This window comes from Echiichthys vipera (genome assembly GCF_963691815.1).
Source record: "Echiichthys vipera genome assembly, chromosome: 16".
NCBI lineage: Eukaryota > Metazoa > Chordata > Actinopteri > Perciformes > Trachinidae > Echiichthys > Echiichthys vipera.
The window spans coordinates 11,524,786-11,551,767 of NC_139841.1; the positions used below are offsets into that span (position 1 = coordinate 11,524,786).

A 26,982-nucleotide genomic window follows, 5' to 3' on the forward strand; every position below is an offset into this window, starting at 1 on the left:
GTCCAAGGACAAACTCTGTGCTGCCTACTTTAAACAGTTTACACTGGGCATCCCACACACACACACACACACACACACACACACACACACACACACACACACACACACACACACACACACACACAATCAACTGGACGTCCTCCGTAAAAGTAAGCAAACACACACATATTCACAAAATGATGCACTGTTCTCAGTAATGCACACAGAAATTTACTGTAAAAATGACTCACACTGTAGGGCAAAACCTGTTTTTCTGCTTCAAGTCACCCCTCTGATCCCTCTTGTGGTGATTATGAACATTGCAGCATCCACAGAGTGAAATACTTTTTTTTTTCTGAATAAACAAACAGAGAGAAAGTGGCAATTTCAGGGTCAGAGAAAAAGATTGAATTATTTTTACCCTCTGTATCTTTCCAGTTGTGATAACCAACATTTTCCATATTAAAATAAAAAAATGGATATAGTCAGTTCTCATATGTCTGCAGTGATTCTTTGCACCTGTCTCTCTAGCGTGGTGTACGTTTCAGGACATGGATCATTTGCTGTGGGTATGTCTGTGGATGTGGGTTTTATTTTTATTTTTTTTACTGCTGTTCAACACTCTTACCATGAAGCCACACTGGTCCCAGCAGCCTAGGTGGGGCTACGACCCTCATTTATTTTCAATGAGGTGTAGTGTTGTGAATGTCTTATGCTGGCACGATGAATGCAGGGCCAGACAATGGTGGTGTTTTCTCCAGAGAAATGATGATATCTAAAGTACTTAAATATGTTCTTCTTGTCAATGATGAGGTTGAGAAGCACTGTTACCAAATTTAAAGGTCCCAAATTCTACAAATTTTCAGGTTCAAACTTGTATTTTGGGTTTCTACTAAAGCATGTTTACACGCTTTAATGTGAACACATTATTTTTCTCATACTGTCTGTCTAAATATACCTGTATTTACCCTCAGCCTCAAATGCTCCATTTCTAGCGCATGTGTCTTTAAGACCCTCTCTCAAATATAGACCAGTCTGCTCTGATTGGTCAGCATTTCCGAGTCTTCCACGTCTGCACTCTAAGCGTCTCTGCCTCATCATTGCAGCTAGGGTTGACTGTAACAGCACTGTAGTGACACTTCCTGCCTATATATAGTATAGTTGTGATATCACAACCGTACAGAAGTCCTTACAGCTTGTTTAAAGGCACAGTTTCTGAATACGGGATGTGTGCATTTCTCTATGGATTGAACATTTCAATACTTTCACAGTATTTATGTAGCATCTCGACCAGAGTTATAATCAAAAGTCATTTTTACAATATGGGACCTTTTAAGTAAGATACTGTATATGAGCATAGCATTGCCATCCTCAACCTGTTTTATAATCAAAAAAAGACAAAATGCCACCTTATACAATTTGAATCAAATAATCTATATTGTGTTCAGGTAGGATGATTCTACACATCTTTCCTTGATGCTTTTGATACTTTTCACACTTTCTTAGATACAGAACACCTAATGTTGGCAGAGGGGGTTATAATATGATCTGGTCCAGATGTCAAACACAAATGTGTTAAATAATCATGTTTATTTGCAAGCAATACCAATAAATATACTTTAGAAACCTGCGTCGTGTAACAAATAACAAAAATGAAACAACACACCACCTTTAAAAAGAAATAAAACATGTAATTTGTCTGGCATTTTCAGTTGAAAAGATAGACATCTTTTGTTATTTAATATTAATCTCTTAATCAAATAAAACAAACTGAAGAAAACAACACCTCTGAATAATCAACATTGGAAAGAATGAACTGATGACACAAGAGGTGTTGGTAACACTATTGAAATTGTGTAACAATGTGACTCTAATTTAATTTAACACAGTTGAAATGAGACCAGAGAGCAATGATCGATCTTTAAGAGAGAATTTCTATCTTTGTGAAAACCAATTAAAGATTTACTCTTTCAGAATGAGGATATTTTTGAACATTGAGGACATTTTGCCCATTCTTGACTTACTAGATTTTCTATTTTAAGACACAGGAATGAACTTACATAATGAGTTTCTGCATAATTACAATTAAGCGAATGCGTGTGTCTTAGCAAGAGTTATGGGTGATGATGACGCAAGATGGGATAAATTATTATTAAACTTCAAACTATTTTTACCAATGCAGCTATAATTTACTTTTTATGTCAAAACACTGTCAACAGGGAAATAAACACAAATGAGGAAAAAGATCAACAGAATGAAAAAGAAACACGAAAGTAAAACGAGAATGCCCGGAAATGGAATAGCAACTTGTCTATAAAAACAATCAACATCAATGGTTTGAAGTGATTGTGTGCCACTGTGGAATTTGCTAGATGTGACAATAAGAGGAACTAATGAATTATGAAGTATTAACTGTGATGTCTCATACTCACTCCCATACTAGGTCTCATATTTAGTAGGCAGCCCATTTGTAACAACTTAACTTAAAAAAAGAAAACCAATTCCATATACATAATGGATGAAGCATAATATTTAACTACATGTGTGTCTAAAATGGTTATGGATATGTCTGTGTGGCAAGTGGCTTCAAGTCTTCAAAGTTTAAGGCTTTGGGGTCAGGGTTTAAGTCTGTTCACACATGCATTTAGCATTGTTCATAAATAAAGCAGACCTGTGTAATGGATATGTGGTCAAATAATTAATCGAAGAAGTGAGCCATATGCATATGACTACAATATGACAAAAAAATATACATAAACGTTTTTTTATGCAACATTTATACTATTAGTGACAAAGCAAAGGGCTACAAGTCATTTTCTAAGGAAGCCAGTGACATGAAGCTACGAACTGATACCACAAATTTGAGCTGGCCTAAAGTTTTATTTTTGTAGTGCAAGACGCAGTGAAGTGTTGATTAATCAAATTTCTTCGGGGATTACGATGACCTGGACAAATGAGAATATTCACAGGCTTATCAATCAAAATTTCTTTTTAGTCCGCTTTTCTTTCCCCACAATTCCGGTCTGTGCCATAAATAAATAAATGAGAGAAAACCTTAGCCGTTACCTTGCTCCTGTTGTTATGTTGCTATTTTGCCCTACCCTTTTTTCCGTGACAATGAAAAAAAGCACTTTGGCAAAGGGCAGCTTTTACGGGAGTAACAGGGAGGCTATGTAACATACATCTTTAATGCACAATGGCTAGCTGTGGTACAGTGTTATTTAGCTAAGTTAGCTGATGCTATGCTAGCTCTCTGGGTCACAGGGATGCAACAGGGCATGTTGGCTTCACATGTACTCTCAACTGACGATTCGTGTTTGCAGACACACAAAAGATGACATAACTACGCCAACGAGCGCTTGAGCAACAATTTAACAGCAACTCAGTGACAATGTAGCTGGCCAAGCTTGGCCTTTTTGTAGCTTTGTCATTAGTAGTGTGAATATAGCATAAGGGTAGCAGATTGGGTCTCCTGAAAAGACCAATTGGGCAAGGGAAAAGTCTGTAATCACTTTCCTTTTTGGGTATTATATGTATGCTCAGGTTCAGTGCCAGGGTTCATTTAATGTGTGTTTTATGGCTCCAAATCACTGCAGTGTTTTTTTCCTTTGCACTAGGACAATGATTTTTTGTGTGAAAAGTTTCCAGGTTAGCAGTCAGCCTCAGTGTCAGCATTCATGCTCAGTGTGCTTTGATGCATACGCTCCAGTATCCGATGTATACTACTGAAGCTTGGCCTATCTGATGAGTGTGTGCTCCAACAAAGCCTCATCAGATTATACAGCTCCAGAGGACAGTTCTCAGGACAGGAGAGGATGTGACCGTCCCTCACATAGTAAATAACCTCCTCATGACCCATACCGTAGTATGGCTGCATCCCATTGGAGAAAATCTCCCATAACACCACACCATAGGCCCACACGTCAGATTCAGTGGTGTAGCGGTTATAGAATATGGACTCTGGGGGCATCCAGCGAATGGGAATGGCGTCATTCTCGTTGGCTTTGTAATAATCGGCTGAGTAGATGTTCCTGGAGAGCCCGAAGTCTGCGATCTTCACCACCATTTCCTCTCCAACCAGGCAGTTGCGGGTTGCAAGGTCACGATGGACAAACTTACGCTCTGACAGGTAGGCCATTCCTGCAGCGATCTGCTTAGAAATTGACAGCTGCTCAACACAGGAGAGAAGTCCTGCTTCCAACTCAGAGGTAAAACTGCGACCCGACAGGCTGGCACGGCTGAGGGTGCGCACCGATTGGGATGGAGATCGGCGACGCAGGAACTCATTAAGGTCACCATGAGCCATGTACTCGAACATCAAACACATGGGTTTACCCACTGCACACACACCTGGGGAAGAGAGCATACAGGCGATTTTATTTCATGATCTATGACATACAGGTTTAATGAGAAGGTTTGTGGGTTGTGCATTCTCCTGCCACAGAGGTTTGAGAGTACAAACACAAATATTTAACCACAAAAACACATCAGTGACATCATGAGACCAAACTGAATCATGTGGGTTTTTTCTTCTATGGTATCATACAATGAGTTGATTCACTGTAAAAAAATGTTTTAAAAAGTAAATAAATATTCAGCCTAGACACAAACACAGACAACTGTGATGTGTACATGCTCACAAATAAACTCTCACGCATAGAGGATGTACAGTCTTACATTAGTAGCCCAGTCATGTAAACATAGTGTGTATCTAAATCAACCTTGTGTTCTTCTGAGCCTGTCTGGTCAGTGTGGAAATACAGGCAATTAAAGAGAATTTCTAAAATTGGGAGTGTTGTGATTTTGGTTGCACTTGAATTAGATTATACATTTAATTTAGCTTTCTGGAAATGTTTTGTGTATTTAGCAGCCAGGGATTCCACAACTGAACTTGTTTGCATTCAAGTGTTTTGATGTATTATTTCTACATCATTTTGAATGGGGGTCATCCTGTGGAAGCCACATGAGAGTGCAGAAAAAAAATGCAGTGGGTGTGGTGAAAAGTTGAAACAGATCATGACAACAAGCTGACGGGAAACAATAATAACTGAAACATAAAGTCTACCTGTGCTACGTTAGGGATTTAAAGGACACAACAGAGCATCACACAAACGGGCCAGTGACACTCCCACAGCCGGACAACCCTGGGGCAAATTGCCAGATCTGCCCGAATCTGTGTATTCAGCCTTACAGTGTTTCAGAAAGAGGGTCAATACAGGTACAGTATACTCAGACAGAAAGTGTTTTTTGAACACTGAAGCATGTAAACAAGTTCTAGTACAAACCAAAAATTGAAGCATGAACCTGAAAATGAGCTTAATATGTCATCTTTAAAGTATAATTTTATATTATTTTTAAAATGTCAAGGACAGTAATGAAGGTTGCAATAGCACATTGGAGAATATTCAAGCACAGGCAGAGGCTTGCACTCAACTAAGTCATTCTACTTTATTAACTACTTATTTACTTTACCTCTATAAAAGAGTGTCTGTCAGCTTGTTTATTTATGCATTCCTGTAAATACTTTTTGCTATGTGCACTGCTTGGAGGCATTAGAGCATGCACGGTTAAGACTGTGCAGAGCACCAACAGCCCTGCACAAGATGTAGATGTGCCATTCATGTGAGCTGGCATCCACATCACTGACCTTTGATTAATGTATGGTTATGTGGGATTTATCTTAACAAAACACCAGGTTAACCAACAAGAAAATAAATACCCCTCTCGATTAAGACAGTAGCTTCAGTTTCTCTTTCCATAGAGAATTAGGATTTGAGGCCTTGCAGATCTTGTCTGTGTTCTATCCAGTGTAGCCCATGATTAGTCTAATATACCATACAGTATGTGGTTAGTGCACCGACATGCTCTGAGTCATATTGGACACAGTCATAATTTTGATTTAGTGCACTCCACTGCTTCTGTTTCTGTGTGAAAGATGTACTGGAACCTCACTGGCCCACCATTAGCCCAGTCATTTCAAACTCTTTCAGACGTTGTTCAAACTCACAAAACAAGACGAAGCTCCCAAAAATACCAAATATGTCAGGCGGAATTTTAGGGGATGGTGTGTAGACTAATGCTGAATATTTCCATTCCATGGAATAGTGCAGCCAGAAAAAAAAAACATGGAGTTTGTGTGAACATTATATATTTTCAACAAACAGCTGGAGCAAGCTGATACATAACATATATTGTATGATACGGTCAGGCAGTAGTTATGGTTCCATTTAGGTTTGGAGCAGATAAACTAGGCTACAGCGTAGTTTGATCAGATGTTGGCGCTATAGGCTATGCATGGCTACGATCCGCCAGTACAGTATACAGAGTAGAACAATAGCTTGCTACCTATAAAAACATGTCCATCTAATCCATGTACGAAAGAGAAATGGAGAAACGTCTTCAGGAATTTTATTGAAATGGGCAAGTTTTAATTCTTCCATGTTAATATTGCTCATGTCCAAAGATGAAGCCACAAAAAATATCTGGGAAGATGCTGACAGCGGAAACAGCTGAACAGTCATGTGAGTTTAATGTGCACTACGTAAGAAGCAAAGGCATTTCCATATCCCATTTAGTGCATCAACTCTTTTTCAACAAAAGCAAAAACCACCTTGAGTAAGCCTAAAAACTTTTTTGCACAATTGAGATAGTTTTATAAAATTGTGCCGTTTACATACAGCTTTTCTAATGCAATATAAAAATACCAAGTGGCAACCTTGGGGGCTGAAAAATGATTCCAATGCAGATCAGTCTGGTAACGTGCGAAGGAAAAAATTTGGAGCCGTTGGCCAAGCGAATTTTCGCCCCTTCCTAAAAGATCTCCAAAAGAAAGTTCCCAGATGAAATGCTGAGCAAATGCAAATATTGTTGTCCTTCGCTATGACACAGCTCATCTTTCCTGGCCTCGCAGTTTCGCAGACTTTTTTATAGCAATTTTGCACGCTCATTTTTTACCGTGCATTGTTTTCTGCGTCCTGATCTTTAGCTAAGGGACTGTAGACCATTGACAATCAATCTCCTCCGTACAGTGTCTGTTGTACAGTACAGAATGCGTTGCCAAATTTACATATACAGTATCTTTGAATGCTGGCAGTGTGACTGAAATGCGGTATGTTTGCAAGTTTTCTCCCTGACAAAACCCACAATGTCGAAGAAAGGTACTTCACCGACAAAGGCACCTGCGCTCACACCCAAAAGGCAGAGAAAGATGCTAACCATCGCACAAAAAGTTGGACTTCTGGACATGCTAAAGGAAGGTAAAAGTTACGCAGCTGTTTGGCGCCATTCCGGAATAAATCAATCTTCATTTGGTTACATAAAGAGGGAGGAAAATAACATAAGGAGGACAGCAGCAATAAGTTTTCACCAGGATGCAAAGAGGATTGTAACTGTGCACAACAAGACAATTGTAAGGATGGAGTCTACTCGGCTTGTTAATATTAAATTCATTATTTCCTAAAGCCATCATAATAATTTATAGGAAAATGTTTATATTTTTATTTATATGTTTATATTTTATTCATCAACAGGTGTTGGTCTTTGGTTTCTTCTATAACACTGTATTTATTTTAATTTCTAGAAAGGTTTGAACTTTAAGAGTGTTTAAACAAGAGAGAAATGTGATAAAATGTTAATGCCTGTCTGAGAAAAGACCTTAAAACATTTAGAATCACTGTAAAAAATAAAGCTGACTACTTCGCGGATTTCACCTGCTGCAGGTTATTTTTAGAAAATGTAACTCCCACGATTAACAAGGGACCATTTCTGAAAAACATAAATCCCCCCCCCCATAAAAAAAATGATTGAAATGGTGGAACAAATCATTTTGTTGTGTTAACTTGTGTTTATTGGTCTCTTAGAACTGTGTTTTTTTTATCGAACTGTTTACCAGCATAACTGGCATTGTAAAAACATGATCACTTAGTTTACACAAGTAGGTCAGGGCTTCATATTTTGATATTCATCCATAGTATATAAATGAATCATGCATACAGGGAAGAAGAATACGTCCACATTTTATACAACCTATAAAAATTATGTTAATGGAAACGTAATCATGAAAAATAGGAACAAGCATCACTGAACATGAAGACCCAAATGTAGGTGTTTTACTGTAATACTTTGCCATCTAACTGTTGTCCGAGTCAGCACAGGAACAACAACATGCTCACATGGAAATGTTTGTGAGAAGTGAAGGCTTGGAGGTCATGCTCAGTTAGTTCATGTCCTGTGGGTCACAGAGTGGGACAGTTCCCCAGAGGACAGGCTCTGATTACTGCTCCCTAGGGTGTGTGTGTGTGTGTGTGTGTGTGTGTGTGTGTGTGTTTGGGGGGGGGGGGACGACTGTAATTCAACAGTAGCAGCCAGTAGAAGGTCAATGTCACACCATTGCTAAATATACAGAACACAGAGGCCCCATCCTGTAGACACACATGCAACACAGTAATAACAAGCAGACATATGGCATGTCTAATTCTGACACATGCGTGTTTTGGGTGATGCATATAGTTTTACACATGATTTGCAGTGTATTATTAGTCAAGGGGGTAATTAGAAGTTAACTAAATAATTTCATCAACTCTGGTTTCATGTGCACCAGAGACCTCAGTGTTAGTGTGTCACTCTCTGGATGAGTCAACACCAATGAATGTCACTCAAAACATAAAATATATGATACTGTCGTTCAATATATATTTTTTTCCTGCAGTGGTGAATGTGGATTTCAAAATATTTCACAACCACTGGAGTCGTAAAATGGACCAAAGAAAACAAACTTTCAGCACAGCCAATGATCAATGGCCCTGTTTACTCACTGACAAACAGAGTATGTTGTATCTCTAAATGTCTTCTTGAAAGTATACATATATGGATACGGGCAGTTTGTATTAGATTAGATAGGCTGTATTGGTGTAGATAAACTGTAATAGAGGACATTTGTTTTACTTAGACAAACAAAGTCACATTAACTGTCGAGCAGCACTTGTTTACTGGTAACCAGTACTATCTGATCTTCCGGCATTTTTTTTAAAACAACAGTGAAATAGATTGAGATAGAGGACAAAGACTTCATTCAGGAGAATTACAGTGTGTGAGTGGAAACAACTGCAAGGCCTGAATTAAAAAAAAAAAAAACACACTCTTTAAGGAAGAAATGGATAAACATGTTGTTGAGTGTAATTCCCCTTTATGATATTAATAATAATATTTGACTTTGGTCATTTAATTTGAATGTACTCGTTTTCAAGAAGAAGAAGAAGAAGAAGAAGAAGAAGAAGAAGAAGAAGAAGAAGAAAAAGAAGAAGAAAAAGAGGAGAAGAAGAAGAAGAAGAAGAAGAAGAAGAAGAAGAAGAAGAAGAGTAAGAAGAAGAAGAATAAGAAGGAGAAGAGTGGCTTATTCAAAACCACAGTTCATAAGGTTTTCCAGTGCTGATAACGCTCTAATTGCCAAAACTTAAAATGGATGCAGCAGAACCAGAGAGATCTGTCCTTGTCAAAACATGAAAAGGTAACAGTGGTACCCTGAATCTCTTTTTAAATATAAAGTTATATTTTAACCTTTTTTAAGAACTGATTCAGGTCTTTTAAGGAGGATTTTAAAGTGTTTTGAGAGCATCCTTGTGCCCTTGCCCATCTGGGCACCGCATTTCACGCAAAAACCTAACCTCTATCCCTAACCTGTCAATGAATTGTGGGACCCTTTTTCTGAAAAAGGAGAACATAGGACCCAGGTACATAGGGATGACCCCGCCCAGAGTTAGGACTAGGAAATAATTCAATATGGAGGAATCCTACCATGATGAAATCATATATCAAGATATTGTATTACCTACTTCCACAACTCAAACTTCTAAGAAAACGTTATCTGAAATACCTGAGGGATCATCATTTGAAAGTTACAGTTTTGGTTTTATAGTCGATATTGTCATATCACCCAGATATGTATCGTCACAACAATATAAAAATGTCTATCACATACATACTGTATAACCAGCTGCTGAACTGTGTTACGGCCATATTTAGGTGATTTGGATGATGCTCTGATCCTTACATGTTATGTTCATTTGGCACTAAACTTCATAATTAAAGAAGAAAATGCTGTTTACATATAATGCCTAATTTTAGTGCAAAAAAAAGTATTAGACTTAAATTGTTAAATCGATCAGAACCCCAGATGTGTTAACATGTTGGATGCTTTTGTCCAGAAAAGAGTTAAGACATATCTCGTTTATCGTCAAACAGCTCATTCTCTTCCTGTGTTTATGGTTGATTTAATGAGTGCAACGGACTCATCATGTCCTGCCCGGATTACCTCTCTTTGTGTTTCTATATCTGTTTTTGCACTTTGCTTGTTTCTCAAGCAAACACACTGATCCAGCAATTGTACAAATGTAAAATACAGCTGTGAACGTAGCTTCTCAGGGATCTGGTTTCTGCCTTCACACAAACAAACATACAAACACACTAACCTAGGAGTCGTACGATGTTTGGATGGTCAAACTGAGCCATGAGCGCTGCCTCTCTCTGAAAATCATTCTGCATGTCAGCCGACGCTTCCTCTTTCAGCATCTTCACAGCCACCATCGTGAAAGACTCCATAGGTAGCAGGCCGGGAGCTCTGCGACAAACACAAGCACAGACAATGCGACAATGTTAGCTAGTCCTCTAGAAGAGAAGAGGAGACCATTTAAGGCTTCTAACTGTTTGTGTCAAGAGATTGCCAAGAGAGAGTTGCCATCTGCATGTGAATGAAAACATTCACAAATTCATTCAGTCATTATTGTTGGGGGCGGGGGGGCAGTTATGTGTTTACCAGATTTCCGTTTGGAAATGGCTCAATTTGGCTTATGCTTTGCAAACACAACTCCAACTCAACCCCCCCTCCCACACACACACACGCACACACATGGAAACACTCAGTCACTGTAACACACATCACACAGTGGGAAACTACAGATTGAAGCCCATCTGTCAGGGAAGATATTATTTATTCCTCGTGTCTATTTAGGTCTCTGTGTATGTTTTGTGTGCGTGTGTGTGTGAGTGTGTATGTGCGTTCATGTGTGTGTCTGTGTTCATGTACAGTATGCATGAACATACACGGCCCAATGCATGGGTTCCCTGTGCATTTATATGAATGTTTATCTCTACTCTTGAGTGAATGTGCGTACAGGATATAGTTTGTATTAGCACGTCTGTTGCCTATTTTCGGTCATGCATGCAAGTATGTGTGTTTGGGCTCTTTTACTTCTGTCTCTGTGAGGATACATTTGAGTTTTAGACTCTTAGCGTCAGGATGTGGTTAAAAAGTCCTCACTTTCTACAGGAGGTGTTAGTTTTAAAGTTCAATTACGTTTGTAACGGTTGAATATCTTATTATAACGTTACAGATGTCGACTCAGAAATACACCAATGCCTCTTGTATAGTTATACAAATGTGTGTGTAAGAGAGTGTGTATTATGTTCTCAGGGGTGTCCGTATACTGCACCATTCCAGTTTTCATTAAGGGATTACCAACTTGCCTGAAGGACGTCTCCCTGATCTGCATGCCAACATGCAGGTGCTACTGTGGAAATGCCATCAACTACCAGAATACTGTGTTAACTGTACTATTATATTCCACGATATATCTGTCGCACACCACATATTTAGCCTGGGAACCTGATGAATGTGCAAGCTCATGTTTTTTTTATCTCTGGCAGGTAAGTCTTATTCAGACAGATTTCCAGCCAACCAGACCATGGCCAGGCCAATCACAATCACCAATCTCATATTGGGCGGATTAGATTGATTGAAAACTTGGGGAGCCTTCGCGCATTTCACAAAATATATGATGACGTAATTTTTGGCTTGTGCACCCATGCACTGGGGACACCACATCAAGCATAAATGTAGCTTAGTAAGAGGTATTGCCGTTGAGGTATTGTCCAAAAACAACCAAGATGGCTGCAGCTGATGTGGAACTTTCTGTTGAAGTACTACTTTCAAATTTGATGGCAAAAATGGATAAACCCTTGTTTACAGACCTACTGATTCTACACCGTCACAGCTCATTTTTGCACGCTGTAATCTGTTTACATTTGACCGTCACTCAGTGCTTTGTCACATGTTTAATTGGTCTGCTTGGTTGTAGGTCTATCCAATCTCGTCTAGAAGCATTTTGGTCTACGGTCATTGATAATACCCCTTGGAAATTCAAAATGAACTGAGAGGATCCACACTAACTCGCATTTGCGATATCAAGCTGACACACACTGTCATTAAAACTCTGTTGTGCAACATCATAGACAAAAGGTCAGAATTCTTAACTGCAGTTACTAGCATTATAGTGCATGCTGTCTGTCGCTGTTCTGCAATTTTGAAGGAGTATCTAGAACACTATAAAACAGAGTACAGCAGGCAATTATGAAGGACCCTTAACTTATTATTACTTCTGTATGATTGGTCTTGTAAAAAGTTAATATTTGACCTTGAAAAATTCATCGCATAGAGCTTGAACACTAAAAAGTCCCAAGCATTTTCAGTCATCTTGACAATAATGCTGCATCTTCTAAGTTTAGAAAAATCTCCATCTATATTTTATCACATCAGACTGCCCTGACTTCTAGTGCCAAACATTTTGACTGGTTGCAATGGTTATGGATGTATTAGCTTTCAGTGACTGAACAATTAGGTTTGGAAAGTATTTGATCAACACTGTACAAAAGTGGTGTAACAAGAGTCAATTGTTTAATTTTTCTGTAATGAAAGCGTGCCACAACTGGAGTATACAGCCACTGCTCTGCATTAAGAGGAAACAAACGTCTCACAGCCACCTCAAGCCCAAGATATAGATGTGGGTGTGGATGCTGTTGTTGACCGAACTCGTGTGTGAATGTGTTTTTTTCATTTCTCTTCCGGTCTTTTTTTGCCACTGTCCAAACTTTTTTTTTAAACGTGTTGCTAGTGTAATACTCAAAATGGTCATATGACTTAAAAAATATATAAATATGTCTCAGTTTCAACATTTCTTATGTTGTCTATTTGCTATTTTCAATTAAATATGAGGTTGCAATGTTTTGCAAATCATCACATTCCATTTCTTTTTACATTTTACACAGCGTCTTATTTGTTTTTAGAAATGGGGTTTTAAGTGTTCACAGGTTTTAATAGATTCTCTCTCTGTCTCTCTCTCTGATTTGGGGTGGGGGGCTTTTCAACCTCATAATCTACATCTATTTCCCCTTTCCTCCTTTCCTGTCCTTCATCCCCCCCTCTCACCTGGCTTGGAAAACCCGTCCGAAGGCTCCCTCTCCAATATCTCTAACATATTGGATATTATTTCGGGGATACTCAAGGGCCAACAGCTTAGAGTTCAGCAGCAGGGGAACCCGCTGGTACATGGGGTTGGGGTGGAGTCGATCCAGCAGCATCTCCGACGGAAGAGCACTTAGCGTTGGGGTCTCCATTGCTCTGTAGAGAGATAGACAGAGATGAATAAATAAAGATAAATAAAGAACTGAACATCTTGTCTTTATCTCACCTCTTCCGGTTTCTCCACTGCTTTCTCTGTCTGCGGCAGGCGAGGATGGTGATGGCGAGGAGGACTGCAGCTGCAAGTGCACTCAGGATGATGACTATGACGGACATGGAGTAAGCAGGAGATGATAAAGTGGTTGTGGGAGGGATACGAGGAGTCTGACGAGGGCCTGGTGACTCTGGCTTCAACTCTAACACACAGAGACAGTTAAAATCAAGGTGCTGTCCTGTAAATGGGATACTGTAAAACATAATCTGGAAACCTTTTCTTGATTTTAAATGTAAAAAAAAATCTGAATTTATTGATATATTAGGGCTGGTGGACTAATTTACAGCCACGTTTAGCTGCTAACTTGTGAAATTGCATCCAGTACATTCTCTTAGGTTGTGTTGTGAGAGAGTCAGGAATTGTAACAAGGGCTGGGCATCGTTCAAAAAATGATGAAACAAGCACCAATACCGGTAACCTTGAAGTAATACTGATACCAATAGAGTACTTCATTTGAATGTTTTGGTGGCATCTCGGCATGCTGAACTACCAACACTGTCAGATACAACACGCTGGACTTAACCACGCCACAGACTATGGGTTGTAGCTGCTGTGGTAGTAGGCCAATCACACGTCGCATTGAAACAAAGAACGCTTGCTTAATTGGCTACAAGCAAAGCCCACAAATAAATCTGGGTACAAAAAGGATTTTAATGCAGGTACCGTTTGACAGGAGATATTTTGATACATATTAGTGGTGATTATTCTGGTACCTTAAAGGTACCGATTCCCAGTCCTAATCAGGAGAGAACAGAGGGCAGCAGAAGGCAGTACCTGTCGCTATGGTTATCTCCCCACATTGTGGCACAGCGCAGTACTCCCAGCGTATGTTGGGACTTGAGGTGTAACACCAGGGCTTGTCACTGATTCCTCCTGGGTTCCTGCAGTAGTTGTCTGAGTTCTTCAACTCTGGAATCACATCAACAGACAGGCGGTGCTGGTGAGGAACCTATAGAAAGGTACAGAGGAGACAAACATGGAGAAAATCAATGAGCAGCAGAACTTTGTTGAATTTTTCAACGAAGCTATCAAGTATTTTCAAAAAACAATACACAGTATAGAACTAGCTATAAGGGGAACAAGGGGCTCTTTACTTCATATCCTCTCAGAAGTTAACCCTTGCCTCTTTCTACGTTCTAGAGTGGTAAGGTGAGTACATCTGGGATCCGGCCTGTGCATCTAGAGAAGTTTTTGAGCAAAACATGTGTTCAGTTGCGTTCTCACTCTATACTCTGGAGAGGGAATAGAGGAAGTAAGTAAAGTCTGATCAGTATATTTCTTGTTGTATGTTTTTTTTTCCTCCCAGGAACATTCAAGAGCTGTTCCAGGCAGATACTGTATGGAAAGACTTTTCAAAAAATTGTCTGACTTTTCATCAAAAGCTAAGAGTGCCTTTCGAGTTATTAAATACAATTCTGTTCAGGGTCTACAGTAAGGTTCCAGATTAATAACAGCAGATAAAGTAGATGTAAAATGTACTAGAATGTGGGACATTAGGGCCTGCACCGTTGTTTCTGCAACTTTTTAGTGCCAATTCAAATACCAAACATCTGGTGTCTTTGTGTGTCGTGAGCTTTAGTCATCAAAACAGCAATGGTCCAACCTATCCCAAGAGATATGAAGTTATGAGCTGAAACGGCTGGGTTCAACAAACACATGTGCTGCTGTAGCTGAATGTGTAATGCAAACTGCTCACAGGGTTGACTTCCTGCTGGTGCCAGGAATGTTACCAACAACAAGTCCTCATCCCTAAACGACACGATTGGTAATTGGTCATTGCCTTCTAAAACAATCCACAACAGCATTTCCCGATCCATTGGCAGGACTACATTGTTCATCAGCGCTGTCAAAAACTACTTGGGGTAGGTTGGGGAAAAGCTATGGTCATAGAGTTCAATCATCCACCAACCTTTTCCCCGAAGAGGTTTGGTCGCATTCTTACAAAGTGACACTACTTAATAACATGGTGTGGGGGAATACTCAATTCTAATTGGCTGAAGGGTGTCAGTTCAATCGTGATAGGGCAGCTTCTAAAACTCCTTTCCACCAAAGGGCTTAACCAAGGTTTAATCAAGGTTGATGTTGAGCTTCAACACAAGTTGGAAGCTGAGTTTATGAGAGGTGGGTCGGTCACGGGTTGGACATGGGGCAATTCTAATGTGAATGGCAGAATACCAGGGTTGAAAAGTACCAGGCCATTGTACTGACAGGTATGCATTGCTCCCAGGTTGTGACCCAGGTCATATCTGAATTGTCATGATAAGGGATTAACTTGTGTTGACTGGCAAAAGAAGGGCTGAACACAGGAAACCGTTCACCGCACTAAATTAATACCCTAAATCAAACGAAAAAGAAAAATCTAAATATCTTATTTACAGCACTGAGTGTAGTTCTTCAGTTTCATCCTCTGAACACACAAGTTGCAGTAATTAAGTCACATTGCCTCATTTCACATCCCATTCGCTGTTAAACTCGCTACGGCCGGCTTCTAGCTGGGCAGACAGAAAGGTTAATGTTTTCTTCGTGAAAATCTTAATATTAATTTAGGGTCAATGACATAGTAAGCTGGTCTTGGTGTTAAACAGACTGCATAAAAATATTTACTGTCTGTCAAATGTACGCAGTGTTACTGACTTGCTAGCCTAACGTTAGCATTAGCTTTCTGGCTCCTAGCTGGGGTTCTATGAGCTGAGCGGACTCGAAATATCTCCTATTATCTAGTCAAATTTGGGTCTGTCCAATCGTCAAACCCCCGGGTGTTACTAGGGAGTTCCGTTTGAGTGCAAAACACATGAAAATATAAATTGATGGTCTTAAAAAAATGTTCTCTGGCAACTGACCATGTTGTAAGCAGGTTAGTGCCCCTCAAGGTGTCCTATATCAGAAATTAATGGACTCTGGCCTCCACTGCATGATGAATGTTCCCGGCCTCCCCGTTGTACATTATTTCCTTATGACACCTTGTCGGGCATTAACCCTTAAGTATGTATAAAGTAATTTGAGTAATAGTAAACTGATGATGAATAATACCCTAGCAGTGACTCAAGAGGCATATCAGCACACTACTTTCCCTAAACACACTACAGCATGCATGTGTTGAGACTGTGTTGACCATAAATGTGATTTTACTATGCAATGTCAGATATGACGGGTGGGACATTAGAGTTTTCGGCTCATTTCCTACAGGGCTCATGTGCAGAATAGTTTATATCCGCTATAAAAATATTTGCTTAGAAACATCTGTTCTGTGATGCGCGGAAGGTATATGATGACATTGGAAGGAGCGATCCCTGAATGATCCTTACGTTGTAGATTTTAGAAAGGAATGACTGTGCAGAGTATTAGTAACAGCTGCTCTCTCGCTCTGATGGACCTGATGGCAGGTAAAAGCTACTGTCTAGTTTCAACTGTAAATCCACCATAAGTAATCATACAGAGAATCCTGGACCAGGGATGATTAATGTATCAGAGAGCTTCTTAATTAAGTTGTAAGTTAGTGGAATTAATTTTCAAGTTGTTCCTTTGGTTTCTTTGTATATGTCTTAACACAGGGAAATGCACACAAGTCACAGATTAGTGCATATAACCTTCAGTTTTGACATTTTGGAATTAAAGTCAAATACTAAATAAGTATAATGTGTCCTTTATAGCCAATAATCAATATTTGTGAAACACATACAGTATGAGCCAAAGAATGTTGATTTTGATTATGTGTCTAAAAAAGGAGGGAAAAAAGAACATAGGCCATTTGAGCTGCAATCAGCTTGTCATTACCCTCTGGGATAACTGTTCCACGAGACATTATTCCAATTATGCTATTGTTATACTTACAGCAGGAAATGAAAGCTTTGGTGCTGGCCAGGAACTTGGGCATTATCATTAAAATAATCCCATGGTGTTCAATAGCCTGCCTTTTAATGTATGTTTGGCCAGCACATCATATCACAGTCATTTCCTAGAAGTAGCACATGCTACGTTCTTGCAACCTGATATCACTGTCTTCTTAGAACAGTTCAGTCCTGACTTTAGTGTACTAGACCAGTGTCCCAACCTTTTATATGCACAACACCCCCTCAAAGAACATTTTTTGGCACATGCAAATTATTTACACAAATTTAAATAATTCAGACACATTTTATATTATAGGCTGTCTTATAACAATAGTAAGTTAAATAATATAGACCCATTATCAATCACTCACTTGCCGTCAATATTTTGCTGATATATTATTGCTGCTGAGCTCCTGAAAAACTAAGCAAGAAACCATGATGTGTTATTATGTCAAGTTGTCCATGACTTGTTACTCTGATACTCCCATAACTTCATATTAAAGTGAGTTATTAATACAGTGATTTTGTGAATGCCATATCTCAGAAACTCCTGGAATGGAATGTCTTTGAATGTGGCCCAAACTTCCATTAGACTTAAGGATAAACTATCAGGTTTAGGAGGTCAAAGGTCAAGGTCACCGTGATCTCACCCGACATATTTTTGGCCATAACTCAATAATTCCTGCACTAATTGTGACAATATTGCACACAAATGTGGAAAGAAAGTGCATAAAAAGGAGGATAATATGATGAAGTGATGATATTTTATATCCAAAAAGGTCAAAAGTCATCTTTACAGTGACATCATAATGTCTCTGTCCATTATTCAACGCCATAACTCAGGAGCAGACATTGGGTCAGATACTGAACACTACTCTTGTGATTGTATGGATCTCCTGTGCTGCCAGGTTGAACTTGTGTGTGAAGCCTCCAGGTTTTGCTAAGAAATATACTTATTACCTTTTATTAAATTCCTTCAAAGTCTTCACTACAGTACATGTATTATGTAAGTCTGGACAGACATGGATGTAAACTAAAATTATACAACTGCAAGGCGGTAATTCTGGTTTCTTCTGTTTTCAAAAAACATTAATGTGTCGGATACTTTGAATGTGGTGAAATCTTATTAAACAGAAGAACAAGAATCCTGTAAATACTCCACAGTGGATGTGAGACTCCTGAACGGGGCTCATTCTAAACATAAGCTGTGATCCCACAAAATAATGCAGTTTGAATTACTGCTATGTTAGGTTACTACTGTAGTTTGTAATATGGTTCACATTTATTTTTCAGCAGCAATGCGCTCTAATGTGCACATGGTTTGGTGTGTGAAGGCGAAAACACATGAAAACACAACTTAATTTGTGAACATACAGTAAAGTGTAAGCCAACATTGCACCAATGCGCTAATATTTGTGAACATTGTAATACTCTCAATTTCACTTATATATATATATATATATATATGCGTGTGTGTGTGTGTGTGTGTGTGTGTGTGTGTGAGTGAGTGCAACACGTAAAAAAGTGTGTGTGTGTTAGTGAGTCTGTGCAGCATATGCGTGTGAAAGCTAATTGCTTCCAGATGCAGGATGTGACACGATGAGCCCCTCCCTCTCTGCTGACCTGGCACACAAACACAAACACACACACACACACACACACACACACCCACACCCACACCCACACCCACACACCCACACACACCACACACACACACACACACACACACACACACACACACACACACACACACACACACACACACACACACACACACACACACACACTGCACAGGAGAGTTGTAACAGTTCACCCTAACAGACCCTCTCACTGAGCAAAGCCATAAAGAGGCTTTTGGGCCAGAGGGAGTGTGTATATGTTTGTGTGAGCATGTGTGTGTGTGTGTGTGTGTGTGTGTGTGTGTGTGTGCGTGTGTTTGCACTTCTAAGCACTTTTGTGTGTTTTTCTGTTTCTGGTTAGAGGTCAAGAATGTTTGATATAAAACGGAACATCCACACACAAAATATCAGTCACACTTCAATTAGAAACTTGGACTCTTATTTTATAAATACAGGCATTGGTTGAGTAGGTGGCCTCGCTATCAACGTCTAGAAATGATATCGACTGTTTAACAATACCCACTACTTCTTTTTCACTTTTTCCATCTTTGTTTTGTGGGCATCCAGGACATTCCACTAAGCAGATACTGTAGTCATTAAGTCTTTCTGGACCCCACCTTCTATTTCCATGATGTTATTTTGTCAGTACCTGTTGGCTCCATGCCTGACACGGTATCCCAGATCTCGTCACGTTCATGCTGCCTTGGTAGAAACGGCCTCTGTCATTGTAACATGTTGCTGTTGATACCAAACAGAATGGATAAAGGATTAACGTTTTATGTGTAATGATTGCTATTCAAAGGAGAACTACGCTCATTTAAAAAAAACAAAAGAAAATTTATGTTATTTCTATGGTCTAAGACAGTCCAAAAAATATTAGTAGACATGAACAACCTCTCCCAGAACCAAACTCAAATTTGTGATGTCATCAGGTATAAAGTGTGGATAAATTGTAAAATATTTTACAGATAACAATGAAAGCAGCCAGGGGAATGATCGGAGTATATGGGGATATTTTCTGTTTCTCAACTGACAACACTACAATAAAATGCAGCTCATTTGGATATATAATAAAAAGAAAAGTAAAATGAAAACTTGATTTAGTAAAGCAAACAAACAAAATCAGTCACCCATGCTTTGTTCATGAAGCAGCTCCAGACTTTATACTTGTTGACATCTCAAGTTTGAGACTTACTTCTCTGGTTTCTGGCTTTGAGGGAGAGTAGCTCATGTTCACGAATATTGATTGACCACAGAAATAACAAATTGGAGTTCTTGATTTAGGTGGTGTTCCTCTTTTAATAAATGATGGATTTGATTCATACAAATACATTTGTTAATGCAGTTAATCACTTTCCACACTTACTTGTAATTTGATCTTTATCGATGTCTGAAATGTAGAAAAGAACAGATATGTAAAAACTCTTTAGAGGAAGCACAGCTATTAAGTAATCTGAAAAACAAATATATTATTGAGAAATCAGTACAGCACCGAGGGTCAATTCAGTCCAGTTAAGATTATATTACAGAGCAAACACACACGGCACTATGCCTACTTTAAAGTACACACACACACATACACACACACACACACACACACACACACACACACACACACACACACACACACACACACACACACACACACACACACACACACACACACACACACACACAAGCTGTATGTTTTGGCCCAGCTAGTCAGACCCTCTTAATGACCTCATCAGTATCAGTGACCTGCAGTTTAGCAGACCGGGCTTTATTTGGCTGTAAGCAACTGCACCCAGCCAACTCCTGCTTTTCTTTTACATAACACTCGATGTCCTTTCAGCTTTCATGCTAGATTGCTGTGCTCAAGCTGTTTCTGCGCTACAGAATTAACAACGTAGTAGAGTCTAGCAAAACCGTAAAGATAAAAAAGTTAAAATGTCTTTGAAATCTTTGCAAGTAAAAGTGTCTTTTGTTGTTGTTCTTCCGTTACACAGCAAAATGTAAAGTGTATGCAAGCTTGTGCATATGACCCGTTTTTCCCCGGACTTTTCTCATTCTCAGATCGTTAAATACCAACACTTTTTTCCTGCCACCGGCATCTGATACAAGGCTTCCTTTTGCATCTGTATGAGATGCACCAGGCTTTCAACTAACTCAAATGTAAACCCAATATTAGACGCTCAGAGCAACAGCTCGACCATGTCGCTGTGAGATGACGTAGTATAAAAAGTGACAAAGACCATGAAGTGAGGAGGATAGATAGAGGATAGACTGGAGGAGTTAGGGTGGATGGATGAGTCAAACAAATACAGGACTTTCCCCCAAGAGACTGCTGTCTGTCCCGTATGAAACCAAAAATCAATGTTTACTTATTTTAACTTAAGTACTCATAGTTTACTTATGTAACAGGCTTAACTTTGGTTCATAACACAACTTATGTAACATATTTATTTGAACTCAAATCACAATCTTTTCCTAAACCTAACCAAGTATTCCTGTTTGAATTCACAATGACAACCACATGTTTTAAACTGTGGTACAAGGAGCATCATAGTTTTGTGCGCAGGGCCAGAGTTTTTAAAAAGTGACTCCAAGGGGTCCTGACTATAGGCTTTGACAGAAAACCATGAAAAAGCCATGCTCACTGGGTGATAAATCGAAGAAACTCTTTTTTTTTTTTTGAAACACCACTGTCTCATTTAGGGGTATCTTACCTACAAAAGGGACATGTGTACAAGCATCAGGGTCAGTGCCAAGACTTGGTAAGGTCTGACAGTTTGGCAGCAGGGACCTGGGAGTGTGGGACCCAGTGACAGACCTGAAGAAGCCAGACTGGACTGAACTGCTGCTCTCTAGTACCAACCACTCCTTATGGCAGTACAACTCCTTCACTGCCAGGCAGTGTTCTCTTTTTTGAAAAAAACAAAAAACAAAGATGGTGATCCTTCCTTCATTCATTCAGTCTTTCCTAAACTGCACTAATAAAGTGAACAAGTGAAACCAAAGACACGTGTGCTACCTGCAGACAGGTTTCGGTGCCGGTCCTAACCCTGACGGGTTGCAGTCAGGGAAGGAGGAGTGGCAGAGCAGTGAGCGCACCGCAGGGCTACACAGCATACTGAGTCCTTCCAGCTCCGTCCACCAGCTCTGAACCAGATACTCCTGCATGTCCTCGGGGTCCGAGAGGGAGGAGTTAAAGAAAACCAGCAAATCATCCTGCAGGATGGTACGGCACACATCTCCACGGTACGCACTGCAGTAGCCTGCTACACCCTTGTAGAGTCTGTGGGGAGAAGACACACACACACAAAACTACTGTATACGATTTGATAGCTTGATCCATCACTAAAGGGAGTTCAAAAGGTTTGTGTATCTTTCATTTGTTGTATATCAGTCTTTCTGTCTGCCACCTTGTGTTCTAATGTGTTTTTAAGTTCAACAAAGTCCTACAAAACACAAAGACCTTTCAGGTAAAAGTCCTACTCTAATGAAAGTATGATAAAGAGCAATTCAAGTCAATGATACTGACTTTAAATGGAGTAAAGAAGCATATTCCGGGAATACATGCATTTGTTTCTGCTTGGCTGCAACTATTATACAGAAGTGTCTCAAGTAGAATTTGAATCTGCTCCTAGTTGCTATAGCCGTGTCTAGCTACTGTATAATATATTTTTCTGGTTTTATTTAATCCCTCTATAAAGAATACAACTGCATCCATCCATTATCTAGACCCCCTCATCCATTGCAGAGGACTGGAGCCCTGATAATAATGGGTGAGAGATGAATATAGGTCACATACTAATTTATATGTGATAGTCGGCATTAACAATATATATAAACTAGGTCTGGAGTTACTCTTGCTGCATTCATGCAAAAAAAAAGAGTTTCCGACTGGGAAAATTCATGTGAATGTCAAACATTTGCATCATATTACGCAGAAACATGATGGATGAAAGTAAATGTTAGGTTGATCGTTAGGTAACGTTTTATTAATTCACATATCGTATATACAGTTTTCGCTCCCATGTAAGTTGTAACTATAGGTTGTGAACCATTAGTTGCTGTTCATATAGAGTAAACTGTCGATAATCCATTGTCTAACAACCTCTCCCTCCCTATTCGGTGTTCTGTAACCAACCTTGGACCCAATACTCCCCTCCTCCAACTTCACTCCCTTCAGCTGATGTCCTTTCTTATCTATCTTTTCCCACATCAAATGAATGAACTTTTGTATAAAAGTCTTGTTTTGTTTCATTAAACCTTCAAAAAATTGTTGGACTGAACCCTTCTTGGTCTTATTTTGTTCTCTGGGTGCTCGTAACTGCTCTCAGGATCTACTCACTATAAGATGGAGCCAGTAGAAGAAAAACCCCAGAACAATTGTGATCAGATTTTTTCCACCACTGTATTACAGTAGTTAGAGTTATTAATTAGCATTAATCCTGTTTTTAAAAAAAAGTGATATCACTAAAACAAAGCCTCGCACTGGAAAAATGTTCTTTTCACATTATGACGTAGAGCTTATGAGCACACCAAAGTCAGAAGAATGGCTTCCCAACTGGGAAAATGGGACCACAATAATGTACCATAAGCATAGAACTCCCTGGTAGGGAAATCTTGGGAAATGCAGCAAGTAAATTTTTATTGAATCACATACATACACTGGACGAGTTTTCAAGGCAGCTAGCTATACTACTTCCTATAAAAGTGTACTGGGAAAGGTGACATGTGTTAGCAATGGACACTTACAGTAGTCACCCCTCAACACACAGGGAAGAAAGTAAACCACGGCACTGGTCTTCATCTGTAATAATATTGCCTGGACCCATTTCTATTCTCTTTGGATGTGTATTTTACAAAAAAGAAAGAAAAACAGTGAGAAATAGATCCGACTATGGGTCCCCAGAGCAATCAGTCTTTTATTGCTTTGGCTGACAGTTAGTGAACTTGTGTGCACTTAAAAAAGAAAAGAAAAAGGAAATGGTCTCCATGTATCACCTGAAATATATTTTATCATAAAAATCATACATATGTTGATCATTAAACAGGTTGAGGAAAATTCATTTGAAATTAAATCCTGTCTGTCTGACAATTGTAGAATGAACAGTTCAGTCATACATACTAAGACATGCCTGTCTGTGTACCAGACTCTATTGCTGAATTTCTACTCTATGGGATGACACGACTCTACCCGACTCACTGTTTTTTTGCTTTTCCATTAGTAAAATTTGGACCTGGTACCTACTTCTTTTAAATAGCTAAGCTACCATCAATAGCAATGACATTTATTTTATTCATTCAACCCAGATTCTTAAAAATGGCTGCCTGCAAAACTACAGCATACACTACGTATACTACGGCATACACTAGGCCATACACTAGGCCGTACACTGGGCCGTACACTAGGCCCTACACTAGGCCGTACACTAGCTAATACACTAGGCCGTAAAGTATGTGAATTATGGCATACACTAAGCTATACACTACGATGTACACTACGTATACTGTATAATGGCGTAGTCTACGCTGTACAGTAAGGTACAGTAAGTACACTAGGCAGTACATATGTATAATATGCCATACACTACCTATATTACAGCATACACTACGTATACTTCACCATGCACTACATATATTAGGGCGTACATTATGGCGTACACTATGACGTATATATGCCGTACAATACGCCGTACTATTGACATCCAGACATAATTGCAGATGAAAGGATCCAGCAAGATTATGTAATGACAGTTTCATGTGGCACTTAACTGAGAATCCTGTCTACATTGAGGCATGCTATCAGCAGTTGAAAATGCAATAGAGAAAAGTACTGGTACCAAAAGTGAGTTGGGTAGAGCGAAACCATGCAGTGGAAATTAAGCTTTTGTGTTCCTACTTTGTATGCCTGCTTGTTTTCCAGCTATTCTAACTGTTTGTCTTTCCAGCATGGACATGATCCACATTTTTTTCTGTCTGCCTCATATCCATTGTCTCTCTGCCTGCCTGCCTGCCTGCCTGCCTGCCTGCCCGTCTGACATCCCTCACTGCATTTGTCCCCATGCCTGTCTGTATACTGGAACACTTACAAACTCCAGATGTTGGGGAAGCACCAACTCCTCTTGGGGAAGTCAACAGAGTCAAACCATCAAACTTAAAGATGACCTGTAAATCTATCAACCCCATCATTCTTCCAAGCCTTCCTTCTCTTTACTTTATATGTTGCTACATCATATAAATATATGGTCCAGATGTGGTCATGAGTTGGTAAATCATGTAAGATCTAATCTCTTAATCCTCATTCTTTTCTCTGTCTATATGTCCTGCAATTCACTGCCTATTTTTCATTCTTAATTCAGAAATTGTCATCAGGCATCCCAAGGCCAACATTTCCTTTGTTTTTTTTTACTTTCTTCTTAATTTCTATTACCCCCATTCCTCTCTCTTACTCACTCGTATCTGCTGTTACATAGTCCAAATGTGGTAACTGGGATTGCTTTGTGGTTCAGCCAAGTTCAAATTCAGCTCACACTATATGGCTGACTGACAGACCGGCTCCCTCTTGGCTTCCAGGTTTATTGCTAGAGCTAAAATGCATATTGTCTTCAGCAGAGCCAGCAGTTAGTTTCTTCAAAGAATGGTGCACACAGATGGTTATCATGTGGTCCAAGTATTAAAATGTAGTGAGTGGGCTGAAAACTTTTTTTTTCTTCAAAAAAGAGATTGCTGTTTTGAATATGTAATATGTACAAATCTGCTATACATTTAGCACATTATACTTTACACATGTGCACATGCATTGACACTGGCATGCACTGAGGAGAGGAGCACCATGAAATGAAACCATGGCAGAGACATTTAGAATATAAATGAAATCAAAGACCATTTCTCTTACCTCCACTCTATGGGGAAGTGACAATATCCAGACGATGTTGGTTGAAGAAACATAAGTAGGAGGAAAGGGGGGAAGAGAGGAGGCAGATGGATGAGAAGAGGAAAAAAGACAAAAATCAGTCTCAGTTGGAAGAGAAAACTAACCATGGTGCTTCTCTTACCAACTCATAGCTAGCTGTGAGGAGACAACCAGGTGGAGGGACAGTGTGTGTGGTCAGGGTGGAAGGGATATGTGTGTTTTTTTAGGGGACTGTGGTCATGGGGTGTGTAGGCAAGTGTGTGTTTGAGGCACTGTATCAACCAAATGGTGGGGACAACAAACAGCTGAAGCCACACTGACCACAACTAATATAACTGGCAGCTAACATAACTCAAGACAAAGCAGCAACAACTGTTGTGGCACAACATTGCAAAAGAGACTCAAAAAGGAGTTTGTAGAATATGTTTAGACATCACAAGTTATCGAAATTAGGTCATCTTGTTATGAGTGTTTGTTATCAGTGATAAGCTTCTGGGAAATGTGCCTTTGTTGGCTTTCATATATCCACATCTGGATCAGAGAACAAGTTACGTCCACCACACAACCCAATAACACATCTATCTGTGTTACCGCTCATTTTGGAGTCATAAAAAAGTGTCACTACCTGCGACAGTGACTTTAGCAGTTGCCTTGACGGTGTTGGCTCCAGCGTTGTGTCTGTTGGAGGCCAGACATGTGTACAGAGCCGGCTTATTCACCGTCACTTTAAGAACGGACAGGATCACCTCTCCCACCAAAGTCTCTTCTACTGATGCACCTGAGATCTGGAGAAAAGATTGAGAGAGGAAAGAGATGGCAGAAATATGTCACCATGCAAGCATAGACTGATTATGAAACAATGGGTCCCTGGGAACAGACATGTAAGAGGTGTTCACTCTGTCTGCACAGGAACAAATGTCTGTTAGGTTAGGTATGTCTTTGTAATTGTTTTGCATTTCTGTGATTGATTCATTTTTAGTCATTTTGAATCTTTTTGGGGTGGTTTTGCATCTATTTTTTGACATTTTACGCTTCTATGTTGTAGTTTTGTTTCTCTCTGTGGTCATTTTACATCTATTTTTAATCGT

At 39.5% G+C, this 26,982-nt stretch overlaps 1 protein-coding gene across 1 annotated transcript in view; it reads right to left on the minus strand.

The window, feature by feature from the left end:
* Nucleotides 1-1,612: 1,612 nt before the first annotated feature.
* The window catches only part of musk (muscle, skeletal, receptor tyrosine kinase), a 37,489-nt gene continuing 12,119 nt past the window's right edge, over nt 1,613-26,982 (minus strand). Inside the window, exons 7-17 of the mRNA XM_083929615.1 lie at nt 26,520-26,679; nt 25,877-25,883; nt 22,004-22,267; nt 21,699-21,892; nt 20,360-20,383; nt 19,643-19,731; nt 14,319-14,493; nt 13,500-13,686; nt 13,238-13,429; nt 10,446-10,594; nt 1,613-4,329 (exon numbers count right to left, since the gene is read on the minus strand). Coding sequence (XP_083785741.1) covers nt 3,629-4,329; nt 10,446-10,594; nt 13,238-13,429; nt 13,500-13,686; nt 14,319-14,493; nt 19,643-19,731; nt 20,360-20,383; nt 21,699-21,892; nt 22,004-22,267; nt 25,877-25,883; nt 26,520-26,679 — 2,142 coding nt within the window. The 3' untranslated portion in view covers nt 1,613-3,628. The remainder of the gene's footprint in view (nt 4,330-10,445; nt 10,595-13,237; nt 13,430-13,499; nt 13,687-14,318; nt 14,494-19,642; nt 19,732-20,359; nt 20,384-21,698; nt 21,893-22,003; nt 22,268-25,876; nt 25,884-26,519; nt 26,680-26,982) is intronic.